Source organism: Phymastichus coffea, unplaced genomic scaffold (assembly GCF_024137745.1).
Source record: "Phymastichus coffea isolate CEN01 unplaced genomic scaffold, Cenicafe_Pcof_1.1 PCOF00031, whole genome shotgun sequence".
Taxonomy (NCBI): Eukaryota; Metazoa; Arthropoda; class Insecta; order Hymenoptera; family Eulophidae; genus Phymastichus; species Phymastichus coffea.
In genome coordinates this window covers 1,116,393-1,134,232 of record NW_026706842.1, presented here as the reverse complement: position 1 = coordinate 1,134,232, position 17,840 = coordinate 1,116,393, and the positions used below count along the sequence as shown (strand labels likewise).

The window sequence follows — 17,840 nt, the reverse complement described above, 5'->3', positions numbered from 1 at the left end:
TGGAATTTAATATTGTCACGAATTAACTAAAAATAACACAAAATAACAACAGTTTATTTTAGTCAAACATTAGACATAACAAAAAATGATTAATTTTCATAGAAAACCTAAAGCTATTTTCATAAATAAAATTACCAATTTATATTGCTTTAATGTGTAAGTAACAACGAAATAAAAAATTCTCAAAAAGTATATAAAGAATTTTGTATTGCACTTGACGACGAAAAAGTAAAATTTTCTTATCTAGTGGACAAATTTACATTACTCAACAATCCAAAAATCAATTTATAAAGCAAAAACATTGAGCATCATTCGAGTCATTCCAACTTTTCCTAAGCGTTCCTAGAAAATTATTCATACATGTGCACATATGGATATGCATATATTTTTGTAGTTTTCTAGGCGGAAAAATTATAAAACACAACAATCTCTCGACTTTAAAAAGTTCATTTTTATGCCACTTTCCACATGAGAGCTATTCTTCGCCTCCTATCAGCTGTTACTCTCCAATTTATCTCCGCATTCTAACGAATCGCAGTCGGCTAAAGCCTCACCCTCATACTGATACTCTTCACTAGCCAAGTCTTCATGCGTCATACCTTCGGTATCTATACTATCAAAGTACTCAGGCACGCTCCATGGAGTTTTGAAGATGCGCTTACGCGTCGGCGAACCGATAATAAACTCAACTCTTGTTGAAGCCGTGCGCGATGAAGCCTCATCGTCTTCTTCGTTGGGAACGTTCATAGAATTCAGCGAGTCAGGATACAATGATACACCTGATGACAACCATGAACTTGGTGGATTTGATGATTGCATACTCTGCAAAATTAAAGATCACGTTAATTATCTAGCGTGAAACGGAAATCAAACTTTTATCGTTATTTATGTTATTTTAATAATTTTTTATCCATCTTCTATACTTTGTGGAATGCTTTGTTTCAATTTCAGAGTTTCAAATTTGTAGCACAAGCAATTATTTTAAAGCAAGCTGATTTACATAATTATACTGTATTAACAACACTTGTAAACATTGCTTTACTATTTAAAGTTTTATTAATTTTTTTTCTCTTTGATGCATTGGCATTAAATTTGAAATAAAATTTAATGTCTATTTTTCCATATTTAATGAATAAAATTCTTAAAAAATGTAAATGATAGAAGATGCAGCTACAAATATTTGTAAAGAAATATATTTAAAATATAAATATTTAAAAATAGTAAGCTATTTTATCTATTTTACCTACTTTTTCAAAAATTACACTGTTTAAATAAAAATGAGAATTGCTGTAATTTCATTGCGCATTATAAAAAATAACACACATTATCATAAAAAATGTAATGCTGAAACTTAGAACATATTAAGTACTTTGAAAAATTGACGGTCCAAAGCTCTTAATAAGAATAAATAAATAAAAATACCTTTGACCAAAGAAGTAAACATCACAATTGATGCTAAAAATGTTATGAATGATTTACCACAACAATCGCTATTATGAAAGATTTATTTGGATACGTATAGAGCCGAAATTGAAAGTAACAATACTTTTAACATTACAATATGACAGCAAACTGAGAAAAACTTTAGCAAATAAAAATGCAACACAAATAAAAATACAAAAATAACATTTTTAGTGCAACACGGATTGAAATAAATTGCACAAGTCAAAGTATGAAATCCAGTTTGTTTGATACAATATAGAAAAAGTTAAAAAAGAAAAGAATGATTAACTAATTCCTGTGCTTCGAATTGCACAAATTTTTTATTTAAAACCTGAAATAAAACATCGTGATTGATGAGTATAATGTGTGACGATATATCAATGAATGTGATCATGAAGTAGCCAACAAAAAGTTGAAAAAAATAAAAAAGTAATTAACAAGAATTAATAGATGAGATAAAGCGTAATAGTAAGATGCATGATAAGTGAGCGTGCATGATAAATATATGTGACGTGCATTTCTACTGTCTACTAAAATAGTTTTCTATAAATACTATGTTTTTCTATTTACAGTAGTGACTGTACTATTTCACTACTTCAAATATGTAATAAAACGCGTTTCCATTACTAATTTCACTATTATGATTAATTTTTACAGTTATTTTACAGTTATCTTTGTCAATATTCGTTAAATAAGAACCGTTCAATTTTAAAACGATTTTCGAGAAGAATTAATGAATTTTCAGTACTAATTCATATAAATGAAGTAATTAAAAAAGGTTGTAAGTTTTAAAAAACGTTCAACCGTTTACACTACGTGAGTAAATGCGTGCACATGCCAAATTCCCAAAAAATCAAGACCTTAAAAAATAAAAGTCTACTTTATGCGCAGAATTGTGGGTTTGCAAAGCAGACAAGGACAACAAACCAATCTACTACCTACTGTAGTAGTAACTACTTGAGTGCAGAATGTACCGGATGCAGCTACTAGAAGAACAGACGGTATCAAACAACTTGCAAAAGGTGCAAATAGCATAAAATTCACCGGCATTTATAAAAGAGAAGCGTCTTGAAGCAAATGATAAATAAAAGAAGCATAACTTACGAATGACCGACGAAGAATGCGCGATCGAATGAGACTGTGGGGCCTTTTTCGATTCAATAAGTATTGCGGACTGCCAGTTGGGAAAATCTCCGCCTCTTTTCGTTGGCTAGTGGTAGATCAGCAAGAGATGTCGTAGAGAAGTGACGCAATTTTTGTTTGTTTTTTATGGAATTGGTTTTGCATGGTGTGTCGGCGTGTAACCGTTATGGAATCTAGTAGACAGTCCTCGTATTGGTTTTTTAAGATAGGTTGCCTTGAGACGTCGTGTTTATTATTGATTCATGATGATAACGTAATTAACAACAATTATCTGATCCGAAATTACTTTGATATAAACGTTATAGTATGGATTTTTTTCGTTAAATGCACCAATTGTTTCGTAATAGTCATTAGTGATAAACTTTTAGAAAATAAAAACTAAGCTTCCCCATCGATCTTCCGATGACAGATTTCTGAAATCACGATTGAACGTACAACAATAATAAAAGGTATAACAACGACATTTGAAAGTAATAAAAAACAAACAAATTTAACAAAAGGCAAAAAAAGTAGAAAACAGTCAAAAGTCAGTGCTCTCTCACTCTCAGAAGAGTATACAAGTGGGTATTGATTGAGACCGCCAATAAATATAAGTAGAACAAATAGATAATGAAGTCGAGCCGAACAATATTCCGTACAGCAATAGATAAAAGTAAGAATGTTCATTTGTGGGAAACGTCCGTGATTATAGGTAGTCATATGAAGGGTATGGTGAATTTTCGATTATAAAAAACAAGAAAAAATAAGTTCATTGACGTCTATGGAAGCGCAGCTAGGTCCCTACGAAGGGTGAAAGACAAAGATCTTTCGTTCCATGAGCGGCGCATCGTGTCTCTGTCGAGTGGCGCTCTAAGACTTTAGCCAAGTACCAAGGTACCAATTAAGGAATTTCGAGCCTGTGGTGCGTACCTTGGCGGTGTCGTTTTGCATGTGGATAGTTGATGCTGCCGGCGACTGCTCGGGCCTAGGTGCTTGACTATGAGATCTGCGCGCCGGAGCGGGCGGCCTTCTCGGTGGCGTTTGACTGCCATTCGAGTCGAGAGAGTCTCGCGTTCTCGACAGCGAAGATTTGCCGAGGGAATCTCTTGAGCTGTTGCGCGGTAACGAGCGACTAGTCGGCTCCCTGATCGCACCACTGGTACTCTTGCTCAACGACTCGCGACCTGAATCACGAGCTGCAGCTTTGACCGCGCACAGCCGACTCGACGTTATCGACGAATTATTATTACTTTTGAACGACCTCAGCGAATCCTTACTGTCGTTGCGTCGGTGTTGCAAATTACTGTTATTAGGGGTCGAGGTGATAGGAGGTTTCGGAGCCGTGGCTTTGGTCGCGCCCGGCAGCGGAATTCGACTAGGTCGCCGCCGAGGCGATGGTTTCAAAGGACTTTCGGAGCTGGTGTTATGTGAAGTGTGCAGTGTATCGCGCGATGACTCCGCACTGCTACTGCCCGCGTCAAAGCCGTTCTGCAAGTGATGGCCATTTCGTAGCGGTTCGGATTCATCGTCGGCGTCGTTTTCTGTCGCAGGACGCTGCTGTAGTCGCTCCAAAACTCGCATACGAGCTCGTGTGCCTTCCAGTTCGATGTTTCGCTCGGCCAACTAAAACGAAACAATTATCATATCGTCTCTTTGCTCGTGAATTCACAACGAAAGATGCACGCACCTGGAAACGTAGATCTTCGTTTTCTTCGTTTGCTTTCCCTAATCGCTCGGAAAGCGTCTCTGTGCTTTTCTGTATTTCATCTAGTTGCTTTTGAAGAGCCTGAAATCGAAAATCCATTAATGAACACAAGGTATTCATCGACAGCCAGTGCATACCTACACGTATATATTTTATTGATTGATCCATACGTATCATATCACGAAAACGAACGAATCAATACAACGACGTCAGTAAAACTTCTCAGTACCTATTTCTTATTACAGCAGATTACATCATCAAATGCGTCGTATCGTGTATCATCCGCGATAATCGTATAGTTTGTGCAACGAGACAATTCGCAAAAGAACTGTTTGCACAGTAATGCATTTTCACCTGATTCTGGACGGTAGTAGTGATGAGGTGTCGTTGAAGCTCGAGCGGCGAGCGTTCGCGTAGGATTGCGGCAATTTTGTGTGCGTCAACGTCGCTACGGCGCATCCGTTGCATCGACAGAGGTAGCCGCTTCGGTGATATCAGCACCGAGTCGAGAGCTCCCAGTCGCTTTCGCCTCTCGTCCACACTCGACGTGGACAACTTGTCACCCGACGCTGTTACTGCCGATGTCACATCCTCGATCGAGCGGCTCATCGCCACGCACGCTAGCACGTTCTTCTCGATGGTCCTCGTGCGGAACCGATTTTTCTGTGCCTTATCTGCAATGCCAGTCAATCGATGTTAGCTACGATGTCGACGACGAGGTCGTTCAGAAGTATGATGCACGTCAATCTTACTGTTAATATCTCCAGAAACGACGCTCACGAAGGCCGAGTCCTTGCTCTTGATATTAAGGGCGTTCCCGCTGCCCCTTGGTGACTGTAAGGCGAGATTTGTAGGTACGCTGGGTTCGATGGGTTGCAGTCTCTGAACAGCCGGCGCCAGAATACCACCATCCTCGCCCTCAAGTCCAGCCCTTAATCTGCCGTCTAATCCAGCCTTGAGTGCCGACTGAAGTTCTTGGGCTAGCGCTCGACTCGAAATCGTTTCGGCTTCCAATTCCGCGACTTTATCCAGCAGCTGCAACTTCTCACGTCGAAGCACTGCCAACTGCGAACAGCCCTCATCATCGATGAGCAGCAGATCTTCGTCTGGCGAGTCGAGCCTGCGATGGCGATGGCGGTGGCGACGTTGGTCGTCTTCTTGGTCGTCCGAGTGTCGCGAGACTTTGCGTACCGCGTCGAGGATATCACTGGGCACATCTTCGAGGTCCTCCGGTGCAACGCTCTCCAAGCGACCTGCACGATTATAAATTAAACTTTAGCGTTTACTAAATATAATGCTGTTAATTTCAAATCAAAGGTGCGATGTATTGGCAGCAGTAAAGAAGATTAATTACTTAAAAAAACTTTTTTCAGATTAGATAAATTGAAGGACTTTCTATCTCGATGGCATGTAGAAACTATTGAATGAAAGTTCTAGTAGAACTAATTGGTACTTGAGATAGTATAAAACTTCTGGTAAAGGGGTTGGATGGTATTTAATGAACACTCATAATTGACTCTTACGTATGTGTAGTTTTAATAATAAGACACTTGAAAAAAGTTTGATAGTTTGCGTGAGAGTTTGCAGCATCAGCATTAGCTGTGAAATACTGAACACAATTAATATGAAATTAGCGAGACAGTCATAATGATGGTGTCATAAAGCATACTAAAAATGTCTAATCAATCAATAACAATGTACTTTCACACCATCTCTCTTAAATGAGAGAGAGAGAGAGAGAGAGAGAGAGAGAGAGAGAGAGGGAGCGAGAATGTGAAAGCTTCCTATCTCTGACAAGACTACGTTATGTATTGGTGTTTGTTTAAGAAGAAAAGTCTCATGCCCATTCGTCGTTTATGCAAAGTAACTCAGTTGGAAAACTACATACCTTGAAGACTCTCGACTTCCTCTCTAAGTCTGACGCCTTTTCTGTGAATAACATCGAGCAGATTCCAAAGCTCATCCTCGGCTTCGTCGAGTACCGGCCGACTGCTCGGACTCTGTGGCCTTGGTATAGCCGTGGACGCGCTATCCTTGGATGAGGTCTCCGTGCTGAAACCCGAGTCCTGGACCGTGGCACTGTGCTTGTTGCCGCCGCTGTGCGAATTGCTGCGGCTTCGTGGCAGCGACGATGAGTCGTTGTTGTCTCGCGACTGCGCCACCCGCCGCCTCACCTTTCCTGGCTCCCACTCGCCGATGCGCCGCGACGACGGACTGCTCCAATTTGTCTTTATTACTATTAAGCTTCTTTTCTTCGAGAGATCATATTGCATCGATATCGTAAATCAGTTGGACAAATTAATCTTTCACAGAACAAGCTGATCGCGTTGGAAAGTTACCCAACAGTCTTTACTCTAGAAAACATCTTGAACGTCAACTTGCTCAACAAGTAAGTAAAATAGGTTGTTGTCCTAATTTCCGTCGCAAGTTTAACGTGCACAAATTTTCAGACCAGATAAGAATTTTAAAAACCAAATGACTTTGCCCGATCGGGGCGAGAATTGGTAGTTATAGCAATGGCAAGTCTAAAATGGCTTGGTTATTGAATCAGGCGCACGTCGCGTGAAAAATAGTAATTCGTCTCAACTTTCGATGCAAATAAAATAATAAAGTGAAACTAATACGGACCTCTGACTGGACAGTGGCATAGGCATGTGCGAGCCCTGGCCGGAGGACATGTGCCCGGAAGCGGCGCCGTTGGTAGTTGGCGAAGTGGAATTGTTGTGGGCGGATGCGGTGACGGCCATCTTGTGCCTGAGATTTGGGAAGGTCTCGATGACGAGGTCCCGAAACTCGAGTAAGGCGCCGACCTCATTCTGCAACTCCTGTAGGGCGACCAGCGATTTGGCCTGCTCGCTTATCAGGTAGTGAAACGGCCCGGGCCGAAGGGGCATGCACTCCATGCCACCTTCCACGACTCCGTTCACGCCCACCACGCTCTCGCTACTGCCAGTGATACACTGCAATAAACGCAAAGAAGAAACAGTTAAATAGAATAATAATAATTAAAATTTAGCATTTCCACGCTTTCTGACTCACGCTGCCGCGAAGTGATACTCTAGTCTTGATTTTACGCGTCTCACGGTCCAAAATAAATATCCAAAGAGAAATTGAAACGCCCGTATGAATTGAGCCCGATAGAGTCTCTCTCCTAGGCGTTGACTACATTATGCATTTCCTGCCAGCTCGAGAGATCAGTTTTACAAGGAACAAAAGGCCATTTTAATGAAATTTACTTTGGAATCCTTCCTAAAGTGCTTTCTTTCCAGATTTATATTGATGTCTATTTGACGCTGTTACGCGCAGCCATACATTAATGTTATACGTTATCCGAGGATGTATATAAGACGCCGCTCCTATATCTCAAGCTTTTCCTTATTGAAGTGAAAATGCTCTTAAACAAACATGCGTTTCACTTTCTACACGGATAAATTTTTTTTTCTATTATTGAGCGCATGAGAAAAACACGGACTAGCTTCTGTTGTGTGTACGTGCCGGATACAACTTTGAATAAAACTTGGGATAGATTTGAGCGTCGATAAAGTCGACATATGTTGAAAGAAAAGTAAAACCATCGGTCGAACAAAACTAGATGGGATTGGGAAATTGAAAATTGCACGAGCTGACGTCAACAATTAATTGTTTTTCTTCCGACGTCGTAGAAAGCCGGGATGAAACCTTGATTTAAATGTATTGTTATTATGAGAACAAATGGCGCGATAAAATTTTAAACGTTTGCTCGGTTGCACGCATAAACAAAAGGAAGGGAAAAGCGTCAGGGATAGCCAGTCGAGTAGATCGCTTTGGTCTTAAATTCATGCTTGAGGAGTTTTACTACTTCCAGGTCAGGATGTTTTTGTTGGAATCTCGCGAGTTTCGCTTGATTGACTTTTCATAAAATGTGACCTTACACTGATTTCAAATAGGCCGTCTCTTTTGGTTCTGCTACACGTTTTACGGATGCGTACTTCAAAAGACAACTCTGCGCGAGGATAAAAGATAATTAATGTGAAGTGTACACGTGAAACCGGTTGTCGCTCCGTGCTGTAATAATTGTTCATCAATTTTTTTTTTTCACAGAGCACGTGCTTTACTTGCGTTTCGCCTTTTCGACTGCAATTATGCGAGGGAATCTGCGTGCAAGTTTCGTAAGAACGAGAATTTTTTTTTTTTTTTTTTTTTCAAACAAAAACGATCATCTTTTTGGAGAAATTGCTGCAATGTGGGCGCGGATGAAGGCGCAACGACTTTCACTCGGAGGAATGCAAAATACCGCATACGTTTTCTTTCATAAATACGCCTAATTCCACTTGTTTCGCGCTCTGTAATAAGATGTACTTCTCAACGCTCAACGTCCCTGAAATAAAAGTCTCGAGCCAGAAATTAAATCCCAGCATGACGCAGTAACAATTTCGCAGCCAAAATAGTAAATTACGTGGAATTTGTGTAGACAGGAAAACAGCTGACGAAAGCTCGTAAAACTTGTAAAAAACGTTGACAGCGACGTAATTTGAAAACAATTTCAAGTTCGTAATTTATGCTAGTCAGACTATAATTACAGTTACAAAACATAGCAGCTAATTAGATTGAAACACATACAAGCTCATCCGCGTGAAGAAATACAGAGGAGGAGGAGGAGGAGGAGGCAGAAAAAGAGAACTGGTAGGTTTACAAAACTGGTGGTGGCTGCTTCCTGCCCGCGCGGCGGCCCGATTCGTAAGGAACAATGAGCGGCGAGCTGGCCTGCTGCTGCCACAGATGCGCGTTACCCCAAATCGGCATATATGCATGCGTAAAGCTCCGCGGTGATGAATCTAGTAACGAACGTTCCAGCGCGGCCGCGACAGTAGCGCCGCGTCGATCCGTAACTCACTTCCACGCGCCAATGTCGGGCTCGTCGCTAATATCGGCGAGTTTCGATCGGCAGCTTTGCTGGGTTTTCATGCAATACCGAAAGTGAGCGAGCAATCAACTCTTGCAACACACGCGTTTGCTCGCGATTTCGATGGGTCGACGACGCGACGTTTCTTGTGCGCACGCTCGAAAGGGGGAGAGACAGTTTCGCCGGCTACTCGAGCTACTCGCCGCGGCAGAGAGCGACGAGCGATCATCGATCAGTCGGTGGATATTCGCGATGAGCCGCCGGATAAACACGGAAGTTTGTTTCTTGCAACGATAGCTCCGAGCGGAGAGAAAGAACACTGCGTGCAGCGAAGGTGTGCTTCGCGCTCGTTGGGTCTTAACGACATTTCGGGGCGCACTCGTCGCTGCCGCCCCCGCGCGACGCCATGTGTACCGGAGCCACGCCTGCCTTAATTGGACCTGCAGCGAGGTTGCGAGTATCCTTTCGCAAGCGTGACTCGCTTGCGTTTCGGCAATCACTGCTCTCTTTTATCCCCTCGGCTTTTCCATGGGAAATTTCGTACTTCGCTCGCTTCAGCCCTCCCTGCTTTCGATCGCTGACTAATTCGCGAGAATAACCAACATGTGCAATTCGCTTGCCAAGCGGATATACACTCTGTTTACTTAAGCTAGTCCTAATGCATTTCATAACCTCGGCATATACGTACAAATATCTTCACAAGTAATACGTTTTCAACGGATACCTGCTTTATCCTTGACTCGTAAACACGGTGCTGAAGGCAATTGTTTCGTGCGTAAAATTGACTTGCGAATTCGAGTTCTATTATTGCGCGGTTTAACATCGAATAAATTGAAAGTACCCAAACGAGTTTCCAAATTCATTGTTTTCGTATTCCAAGTTTGCAGAGCGAGCGAATCAATTTTCATCCGACGATGAAAGTACTATAAAAGCAAACTAAGCTGAAAGCATTGCTACTTTATTTTATGCTTCCGCTGGACGAGTCGTCGTCGAAAGTCGGCGTATAAGAAAATTCCACCTTCGCCTAAATACTAGTAGTAGTTGGAGAGAGATGCCGACGATTTCTCGCTTCTATATAGCCGTTGGCCTACAAGAAAAGCCAACAGCAGGCGTCAGAAGAAATTGGTCGCGGCGCAGTGTATCAATGAGCTACTCCACAAACCGACGAAAGAGACGAAAGTTGACCCGATTCGGTTATCGTTGCATTTTCAGCAGCAAAAGGTGCTTGCTATTGCGTCAATTCAATCGTGACGTATAATCGACGAGCTCCACACGATAGGCTTATAATTACCGAGTCGTGACCTATCACGTGCTGCGTAGGCTCCGCAAAAAATCGCATGGTGTATCATTATCGGTCGAGGGATTTTTTTGCTGCAGATCTTGCGGGTGGGCTCGACCGTACATGGCGAGCTTTTCCAAAGCTTACGTTCGGCGGACCGACCGATTTCACGCGCAGCATTCGTAACGAACGAAATATAGGACAACGCCTTCGCGCGGATCCGCGTCTCACTCGGTGCGCGCGACTGACAGAAAGCGAGTCATCGATGCGCATTCTCGCAGTTTCCGCGTTAAAGGCTCGAGGCAAACCAAAGTAGTTCTGAGGAGGAAAGATTTCACTCGATCCCCCGATACATCGGCTTCTCCCTGACCCACGCAGGTCGCACACATTTTCACTCAGCTCCTGCGCACGTGTTACTCAGATTCTTATATCCGCAGCCCGGAAGCGGAAGACCTTCGTCTGTTGCGTAACCCGTACAGAATTTTCGGACGAACGCCGCGTGCTCCCTGCGACGCCCTAATCACCGAGAGCAGATCGCGGACAATTTGTAATACTTATATACAATAATTGCTTGCGCGCGTGGCATCGTGCTTCTCTCGCAGTGCCGGCATGCAGTCAATCATGTCGCGCACAATTGCAAACGCAAGTGTATCGAAGTGTAATCAAGCCGCGGCGCGCCGGGGAAACTTTCTCCTGCACCTCTCTGCGAATGATTTGTGCACGCCGGGAAAACTCGCCGATACAAATCTTTTCCGAAGATCTTACGGAACGAAACTTTGCCGCTATACGTTCTCTCGCGCACACGCCTAGCGCGCACTGTTATCTCTTGCCGAAACTCGCAAGCGAGCGAAAAATCGCCGCTAATGTTTATAAATCTGGGAGATCGGATCTTGCAACTTTCACAGCAGCGGCGCCGATAGAACTCTGAGTGCAATGACGCGCGTTGAATATATGATATTAGAGAAAATGACGCGCGCGCACGTACGCGATCGACTAATGACTTGCCCGGCGAGAAGTCACCTCATCAATATCACACGGAGCGAGGAAGTTTAACGAGCGATATCTTTCGCACTCGAATTTCAAGCGATGCAAATGAAGGGTAATCGACGCTCGTGAGTTGTCAAAGACGTTCGTCGAGTTTGAGGATCGACGTAGACATCGAGAGTAAGTGTCTCGCGCCAAAAGCAAACGCACACTTTTCTCGGCGAGGTATTGCGCCTGACCATATCCTGCCGTGGCGCGCATCGCGGACAATCCTCTCTCTCTCTCTCTCTCTCTCTCTCTCTCTCTCTCTCTCTCTCTCTCTCTCTCTCTCTCTCTCTTTCTCTCGCTCTCCGTTTTGCAAGTGCCAATTATCGTTTACACGGGACAGGCGCAATTGCGTAAAGACTCAATCGGCAGCGGCGAACTTTATAAATGCCGTGCGAAAAAACAAAACAGATAGGCAAGCGGTAGCAGCCGATTAGTCAAGCGGCAAAAGCAGGAAAGTAAGAGAAAACGAGGCTTTTGTGTCACCAGCCATCCCGCAGCCTACGCCAATCTCAAAACGTTTATTTCTCCCGAATGAAACGACTAATACGTAGCCGCACCGACAGCTCCGCTTTATTTCTTCACTTACGGCAACAAAAAGCAAATGGCTGAGAGAGAGAGAGAGAGTGCCTCTCATGATGAACATGCTCGGAGAATTGCTATAAGAAAATCTGTTGTAGTTGTAGTAAAATTTACGGCGAAACATAGTAATACTGGGATGCTCTCGAGTTATAATCAAATTTATTTAACTTTTTCTAATGCCTACTATGGCCATCATAATTTTTATATGAGCACATTTAAAAGAGTTTATTATAACAAATAAGAAAATTGATCTATACATGATAAAAGTTATTATGATTCAAACAATTTTTACGATGAATATAGCAAAAATTATTAAGGTCGAATTGTGTGTACGCAGAAGCAGCTGTATATTACGCAGAAACAACTAGTCAGGCCGTAAGTGGCAGGGGCCACGTGTAAATGGCCTTCAATTCTCGCTACTGGTAGAGTAAATATTTGATTACTATATAAGAAAATGTCAGTCTGAATCATGTATGTTAAAATGCGTGCGGTTAAGCGGCTACCAGGCGAACTAGACGTAATAGGTTCACTTACTAACTAATAAATAGGTAAAATGCGGAATATATATAGCATAGTGATAAAGGTAATGTATTGATATTTCAACATTAATGTGAGCTATGGAATTATTCGAATCAAATATAACATTTTAATTTAGTTTGAAAGAACGAATAAAAATTGTTATGTTCGTAGTAAAATTTACCGAGCTGATCTCCTGTACTCTATTGATATTGGTAATTACTATGGATTCTAATAAATTTTACTATGTTACACAGTAACACTTCCGATATTTTAATTTCACTACGTTAGATAGCAATTTTTACTGCGGTCAGAGTATCTCAGGATTACTATGTTTTGTAATAATTTTTTCCACGGGTTATAGCAAATTTTGTAACATAAATTCTCCGAGTACGCGCGGAAATGACAAGGCGGATATGCGTCGCGCCGACAAGTCGCGGCTGCTGCTGTAAATTTAGCCATGAAAAGTACTTGCAGCTTTGGCTTTGTATTTAATGTCTACTTACAGCCGCGACCAACGAAAAGCGTTGATGACATTTATCCAGCGTAATTACCTGTAATCAAAGCTTTATACGCAAAGTATACACTGTCTTGCTGGCAATTTTTTTTTAAATCAATAAACAATCGTGTATGCGAGCGGTAATGATGAAAGGTCTGCACGTTAATTTACCGACTCGCCGAGACAAAGAAAAATTTAGTGTGAGATTTAGCGTACGATTTAGCAATTTTAATTTCAATTAAATGTATCACAAGCAGGTATCGAGTTTAGCAAATTGTAATTTTGACAAAATCATCTTTGCTCGAAATTTGCAACGACGTACATCGTGCATCGACAGCCGATAGCGAACGAAACGCGTTGCAGCTTATTTGCGCATCCACCAGCAACAACAAAACAAGTACGAAGACTGGAAACACGCGATGCTCGAGTCGGACAAGCTCTGTATTTATAAGTTAGGGATGCAAAAAGTTCGGAAGCTTATAAGGACTTTTCACGAGGGACGCTTTTGCAACGAGCAAGTACGAGCTTGTAATTAGCCTGTCCGACAGTTAAAAACTGCAAGAAAGTGATGCACACTGGTCGCGCGGTGTGCAATTATTTTCCGAGCTGGCCTTCGTCGATGGGATGCATGGTAGGCTACAATTTGTTTTTTTCTATAGGCGCTGATTGATGCAGGGTTGCGCGACGTCAACGTGGGCGCCACGGAATGAAGCTTCGATTATAAATTCGCGACAGATACGGGCGCAGTTTATACGACGAGTTTATACGCGAGAGCGCAAGGGGAACGTGCCGTTCGCGGAGCGCTTGCCATTGCCGCGCGTTGCTTTCCCTGCTACGTGGTTTCGCATGAATTACGCGTAATTGAGCTACTTGCATGTACTTTTAGCGGTGCGATGCCGAATACCCTTTTTTTACTTTTCGCGCGATAGCGAAATTGGCTACTTCGATAAATTTCGATTAATCCGGGAATAAAAGAACGAGTCGCGATAGGGGGATGCACGCGCGTTTTACGCTTCGCCGGCACTGCAAACTGCCCCCCCCCCCCCGCCCCGCGGCTATTACTGTCCTTGACATTGCAACGTGTCATCCATGTTGTCTTCATTTCTCAAGAGAACAAAGACTTACGCCGGACTTTTCGTTATACCGATACTTCGGTACAGATGCTCTCTGAGAAAGCGCACACAGAGGAATACTTCCCGCACGAGAGTGAAGAAAATACGTCGTTCTAATACGGTCGACAATTCATCTCGGCAAAAAAAAGCGCTCGTTACTAACGATCAGAACGCTCTGTTTAACACTTTTTCGCTTCACGTGGATGCTTGCTCGTCGGATGAAATGACCGAGGAAAATACCACTTGCTTTTGAAATCGCACGAAAACAAAAAAAAAAAAAAAAAAAAAAAAAACAATATCGGCCATGACGATTACTCTTTTTTTGCAATCGTACGGCTCCACTCACATGCATGCACAGAACAATAAAGTGGCGAGAAGTAACAGAGGCGGAAAAAAGAGTCAAGTTAAAGCGAGTAAAACGCGTTGTCCGAAGATCGAAATACCGTTACAGCGATGTTATCCGAGCGACAAAAGACCATGCCGTTGCGTAAGAGAGCTTTACTGTGCGGTCACCACTCGAGGCGGGCGCATCGAAAGTTTTCTTCGGACGCCGATCGCCGGGAAAATATCGGTGCCGTCAACCTATTAATACACCTTTCGACGGACGCGCTGCATCCTCTGACTCTATTTTTCTCTCTCCGCGCGGCAAACGGTAGTCGCAGGCGTGCCGCGCGCGCGAGCTTTCAAACAGTCCGAGTGCTTATTAAAACTTGAGTATCGGAGGAATGTCGCTCGGGATTTAATCACGTAACCGACGTCCCGTTATAAATCAGTTAGATCTATTGTGCAATATCTCTCTTCCTCGCGTTATAACAGATACGAGCAATTTTTTTTTTTTTTTTTTTTTTTTTCGGAGATTCGTTCTAGATATCGTTTTTCGACGGGCATCTTGGCGTTTATGTGACCGATCGAATGATCGATCATCACGCGGGTGAAATAAGCGAAGTAGCGCACGCGATGCAAAACGACTGTCCGTGGCGCGAATGCCGCGCCGTGCAAAAACGACGAGCTCGCGCTTGAAGGATTGGATTTACAGCGTATCCTCTCTCTCTCTCGCGATGCTGGTAGTTTTCGAAAAACTCGCCATGTCAAAAAGAAAAAAGTCGCTTTTAAAAGATCATGAACTATACGCGAGCACGAGCGTCGGGATGTGGTAATACCTTGGGCATCGTAAATTGTGAGTGGGAGCAGTGCGCGCGCGTGTGAGTGTGCCGGCTTGGTAAAGAAAAGGAAGAGGCTCCCGCACGGGAAAGCCAGTTCTCGAAGGCACACGTGATTTATCATTGCAATATCTGCACTGTTTGCTCAGCCAATCATCTGTCCCCGTATATTATTTATATATAGGCATGCGTGCGTTTACTTGACCCCTGGCGTTGTTGTTTCCGGGCAAGAGCTCCGATAGAAAATGAATTGATCGCCGGTGAAATTTGCCGCCGCGGGCCATATTGGCCATAATAACATTACACTTTAAGACCGTTCGCTTAGTACTAATTCAATATAACAAACTGGAATAGAAGGAACGATTCGATCAGAGACTTTCTTCTCGGATAAAAAAAGAGGGCCAACGTGAAAATAACAGACGAAGAAGATTCGTTGTGTTGGCAGCGATGACGTCGCTCTTGCACTCGTCAGATTGGACCTGATTGCCAATGAAGCGGCCACTGTCCTCTCTACGGCAAATTGAATTCAAGCAGTGGTTTATGTAGACACCAATCGTACGTAGAAAGTGCAGTAGAAGAAGCTTCCCTGCTTCGATTTGACGTTAACGTCGGAGCGCATGTGAGCGAAAGCCCAGCAAGGGAAAGCGCGTGTACTTTAAAAAACGACTCTCCGCGGAGACGTAACCGTTCGCGTATAACAAGTAAAACAGACTCTCTTTTATTGCCAGCGACGTCTTTTGTTATAAGCCAGACGATGTCTCTTGGTTAAATCAACGCAAATGTGCGAAGTTAAACAGTGCCTTATGTATTTTAGCACCTCGTTTATTCCGACGTACTAAGTTTTTATAACTGCACGTAGCGAAAATGCTGCGTGAATAGCGAAAAGAAAAGCAAACTCGATTGGGTGTATTGTAGTAGTGTGCTTTTATTGTAGTAGTGTGTAGTGTAGTAGCTAGCATAATATATATAATTGGAAAAGAACAAAATTAGATCAAGATGAACGAGAGAAAGTAAAAACTGTAGCGAAATAAGCCGAATTTTCTCCGCCGTAAGATTTGTATCAAAACACAGCCACGGATTTATTCAACGAAAGCCTGCTCGTTATAACGCGAAACATACATACAACACACGCAGTTTCTGGGTGCTTAAGACAATCGGGAACATTGCCTCGCATCCCATAGCGATCATAGCGATCGGAAACAAATTATCACGTATCCATCACAATCATCTGATCGTTGTAGTTGTAACTTTCACTAAATAGCTTTCACATTTGATTACAGAGATACTGCAAGCTTGAGCAGCGTTGGCGCATACGGTGCCGAGGTCATCCCAGGATGAGCAAAAATTTGTCCTCCCTGCTCATCCGACGAGAGAGAGAGAGGATGATCGCCGGCTCACGAGGCGCCGATAAAAGTCGAGAGCATCGCTGTGCAGCGAGCGCTCGACTGCGACGTCGATTTCGTCAATACCTGCAGTGTACTTCTGGCTTCGAAGTTCATATCGCGAGTAATCGCACTGGCTGAGAGCACGGAGGCGGAGGTCGCTCGCTGCTCTTGCCTCCTGCCTTTCGTTTAGCTCGCACGCTCCTCTTACCGCGCTGATTTTCGCATATCCCCCAGGGCCGGCTGGCCGTGGACGTGCACGCCTGTTATCGCGGCAGTTTGCGACGTCGCGTCGATCCCGATCGCGACGCACAGCCTTGCCCTCTTGCTCTGTGCGAGCGCCAAATTGAGAGATCGAGAGCGCCCAACCGTCGCGCTCCTCGCTCAACTGGTCGAAGCATCCGTGCAGCGCGCGCCAGTAGTCGATCGGTTACCGAATCACCGCAGCGCGGTAACAATTCAACTAACGCAATACGATGCGCGTTAAATGCTTTATAGAAATGCACATCCACGGGGGAACGATAATATGTCATTAAGAGAAAGCAAAACGTTCTGTACAGCCAGACTTGTCTTAATAGATATGGCGATGTTGGTGGCGCCGCAGAGCCTTGAACCCTAACGATACGTTCATTCGCTTATAGATCCCCGTATCGCGTCGACGTCTGGCAATTTCATTACAAAAAACGTCTCTCCGCCTTGCCAATAATTACCGATCCAATCTGTCCGCGCGTCGGCTTCCGAGCAGATTTGCCTCTCTCGTCAATTCCGCCAGAGCGATATTCCGCCCGAGAAATGTTATCGCTCGTCGATCGCGCTTCTGATGGATTGATCAAGCGTTTTACTTTGATTTGAAGCCGGGCCAGTTTACAAAAGAGACAAAGCCCGGAGCAGCGTCGCCGCGGCACGAATGCAGCTGTCGAGCTTTGCAAATCTAGAAATTTGCATAGGAGCACTTCTCCCGTTACGGAGTTCCATCGATCGCGCGCCACTCGTCGGTAAAAGGAGAAGATTCGTGTATACGTGCGACGAGAGAAAAGAGCACGTGTGACATCGACGTCGCGGCCCTGGACCCGTTACACAACCGTGATCTAGATTCGACGGATTATACATTCTTGTTTTTATCTCCTTT

The 17,840-nt window shown here is 43.5% G+C and overlaps 1 protein-coding gene across 6 annotated transcripts in view; it reads right to left on the bottom strand.

The window, feature by feature from the left end:
- Positions 1-316: 316 nt before the first annotated feature.
- LOC131663124 (uncharacterized) overlaps positions 317-17,840 on the bottom strand; it is a 64,158-nt gene continuing 46,634 nt past the window's right edge. For 3 of the 6 annotated variants that reach the window (XM_058933237.1, XM_058933236.1, XM_058933235.1), the window contains 7 exons: positions 6,899-7,230; positions 6,159-6,484; positions 5,023-5,523; positions 4,625-4,944; positions 4,253-4,351; positions 3,496-4,188; positions 317-822 (listed from right to left, as the gene is read on the bottom strand). In XM_058933237.1, the coding sequence (XP_058789220.1) occupies positions 493-822; positions 3,496-4,188; positions 4,253-4,351; positions 4,625-4,944; positions 5,023-5,523; positions 6,159-6,484; positions 6,899-7,173 (2,544 nt within the window). In that variant the 5' untranslated portion in view covers positions 7,174-7,230 and the 3' untranslated portion in view covers positions 317-492. Of the gene's footprint in view, positions 823-2,547; positions 3,000-3,495; positions 4,189-4,252; positions 4,352-4,624; positions 4,945-5,022; positions 5,524-6,158; positions 6,485-6,898; positions 7,231-7,309; positions 7,437-17,840 lie in introns of those variants that run through there. The other 3 variants (XM_058933238.1, XR_009301826.1, XR_009301827.1) reach the window with 3 other exon arrangements.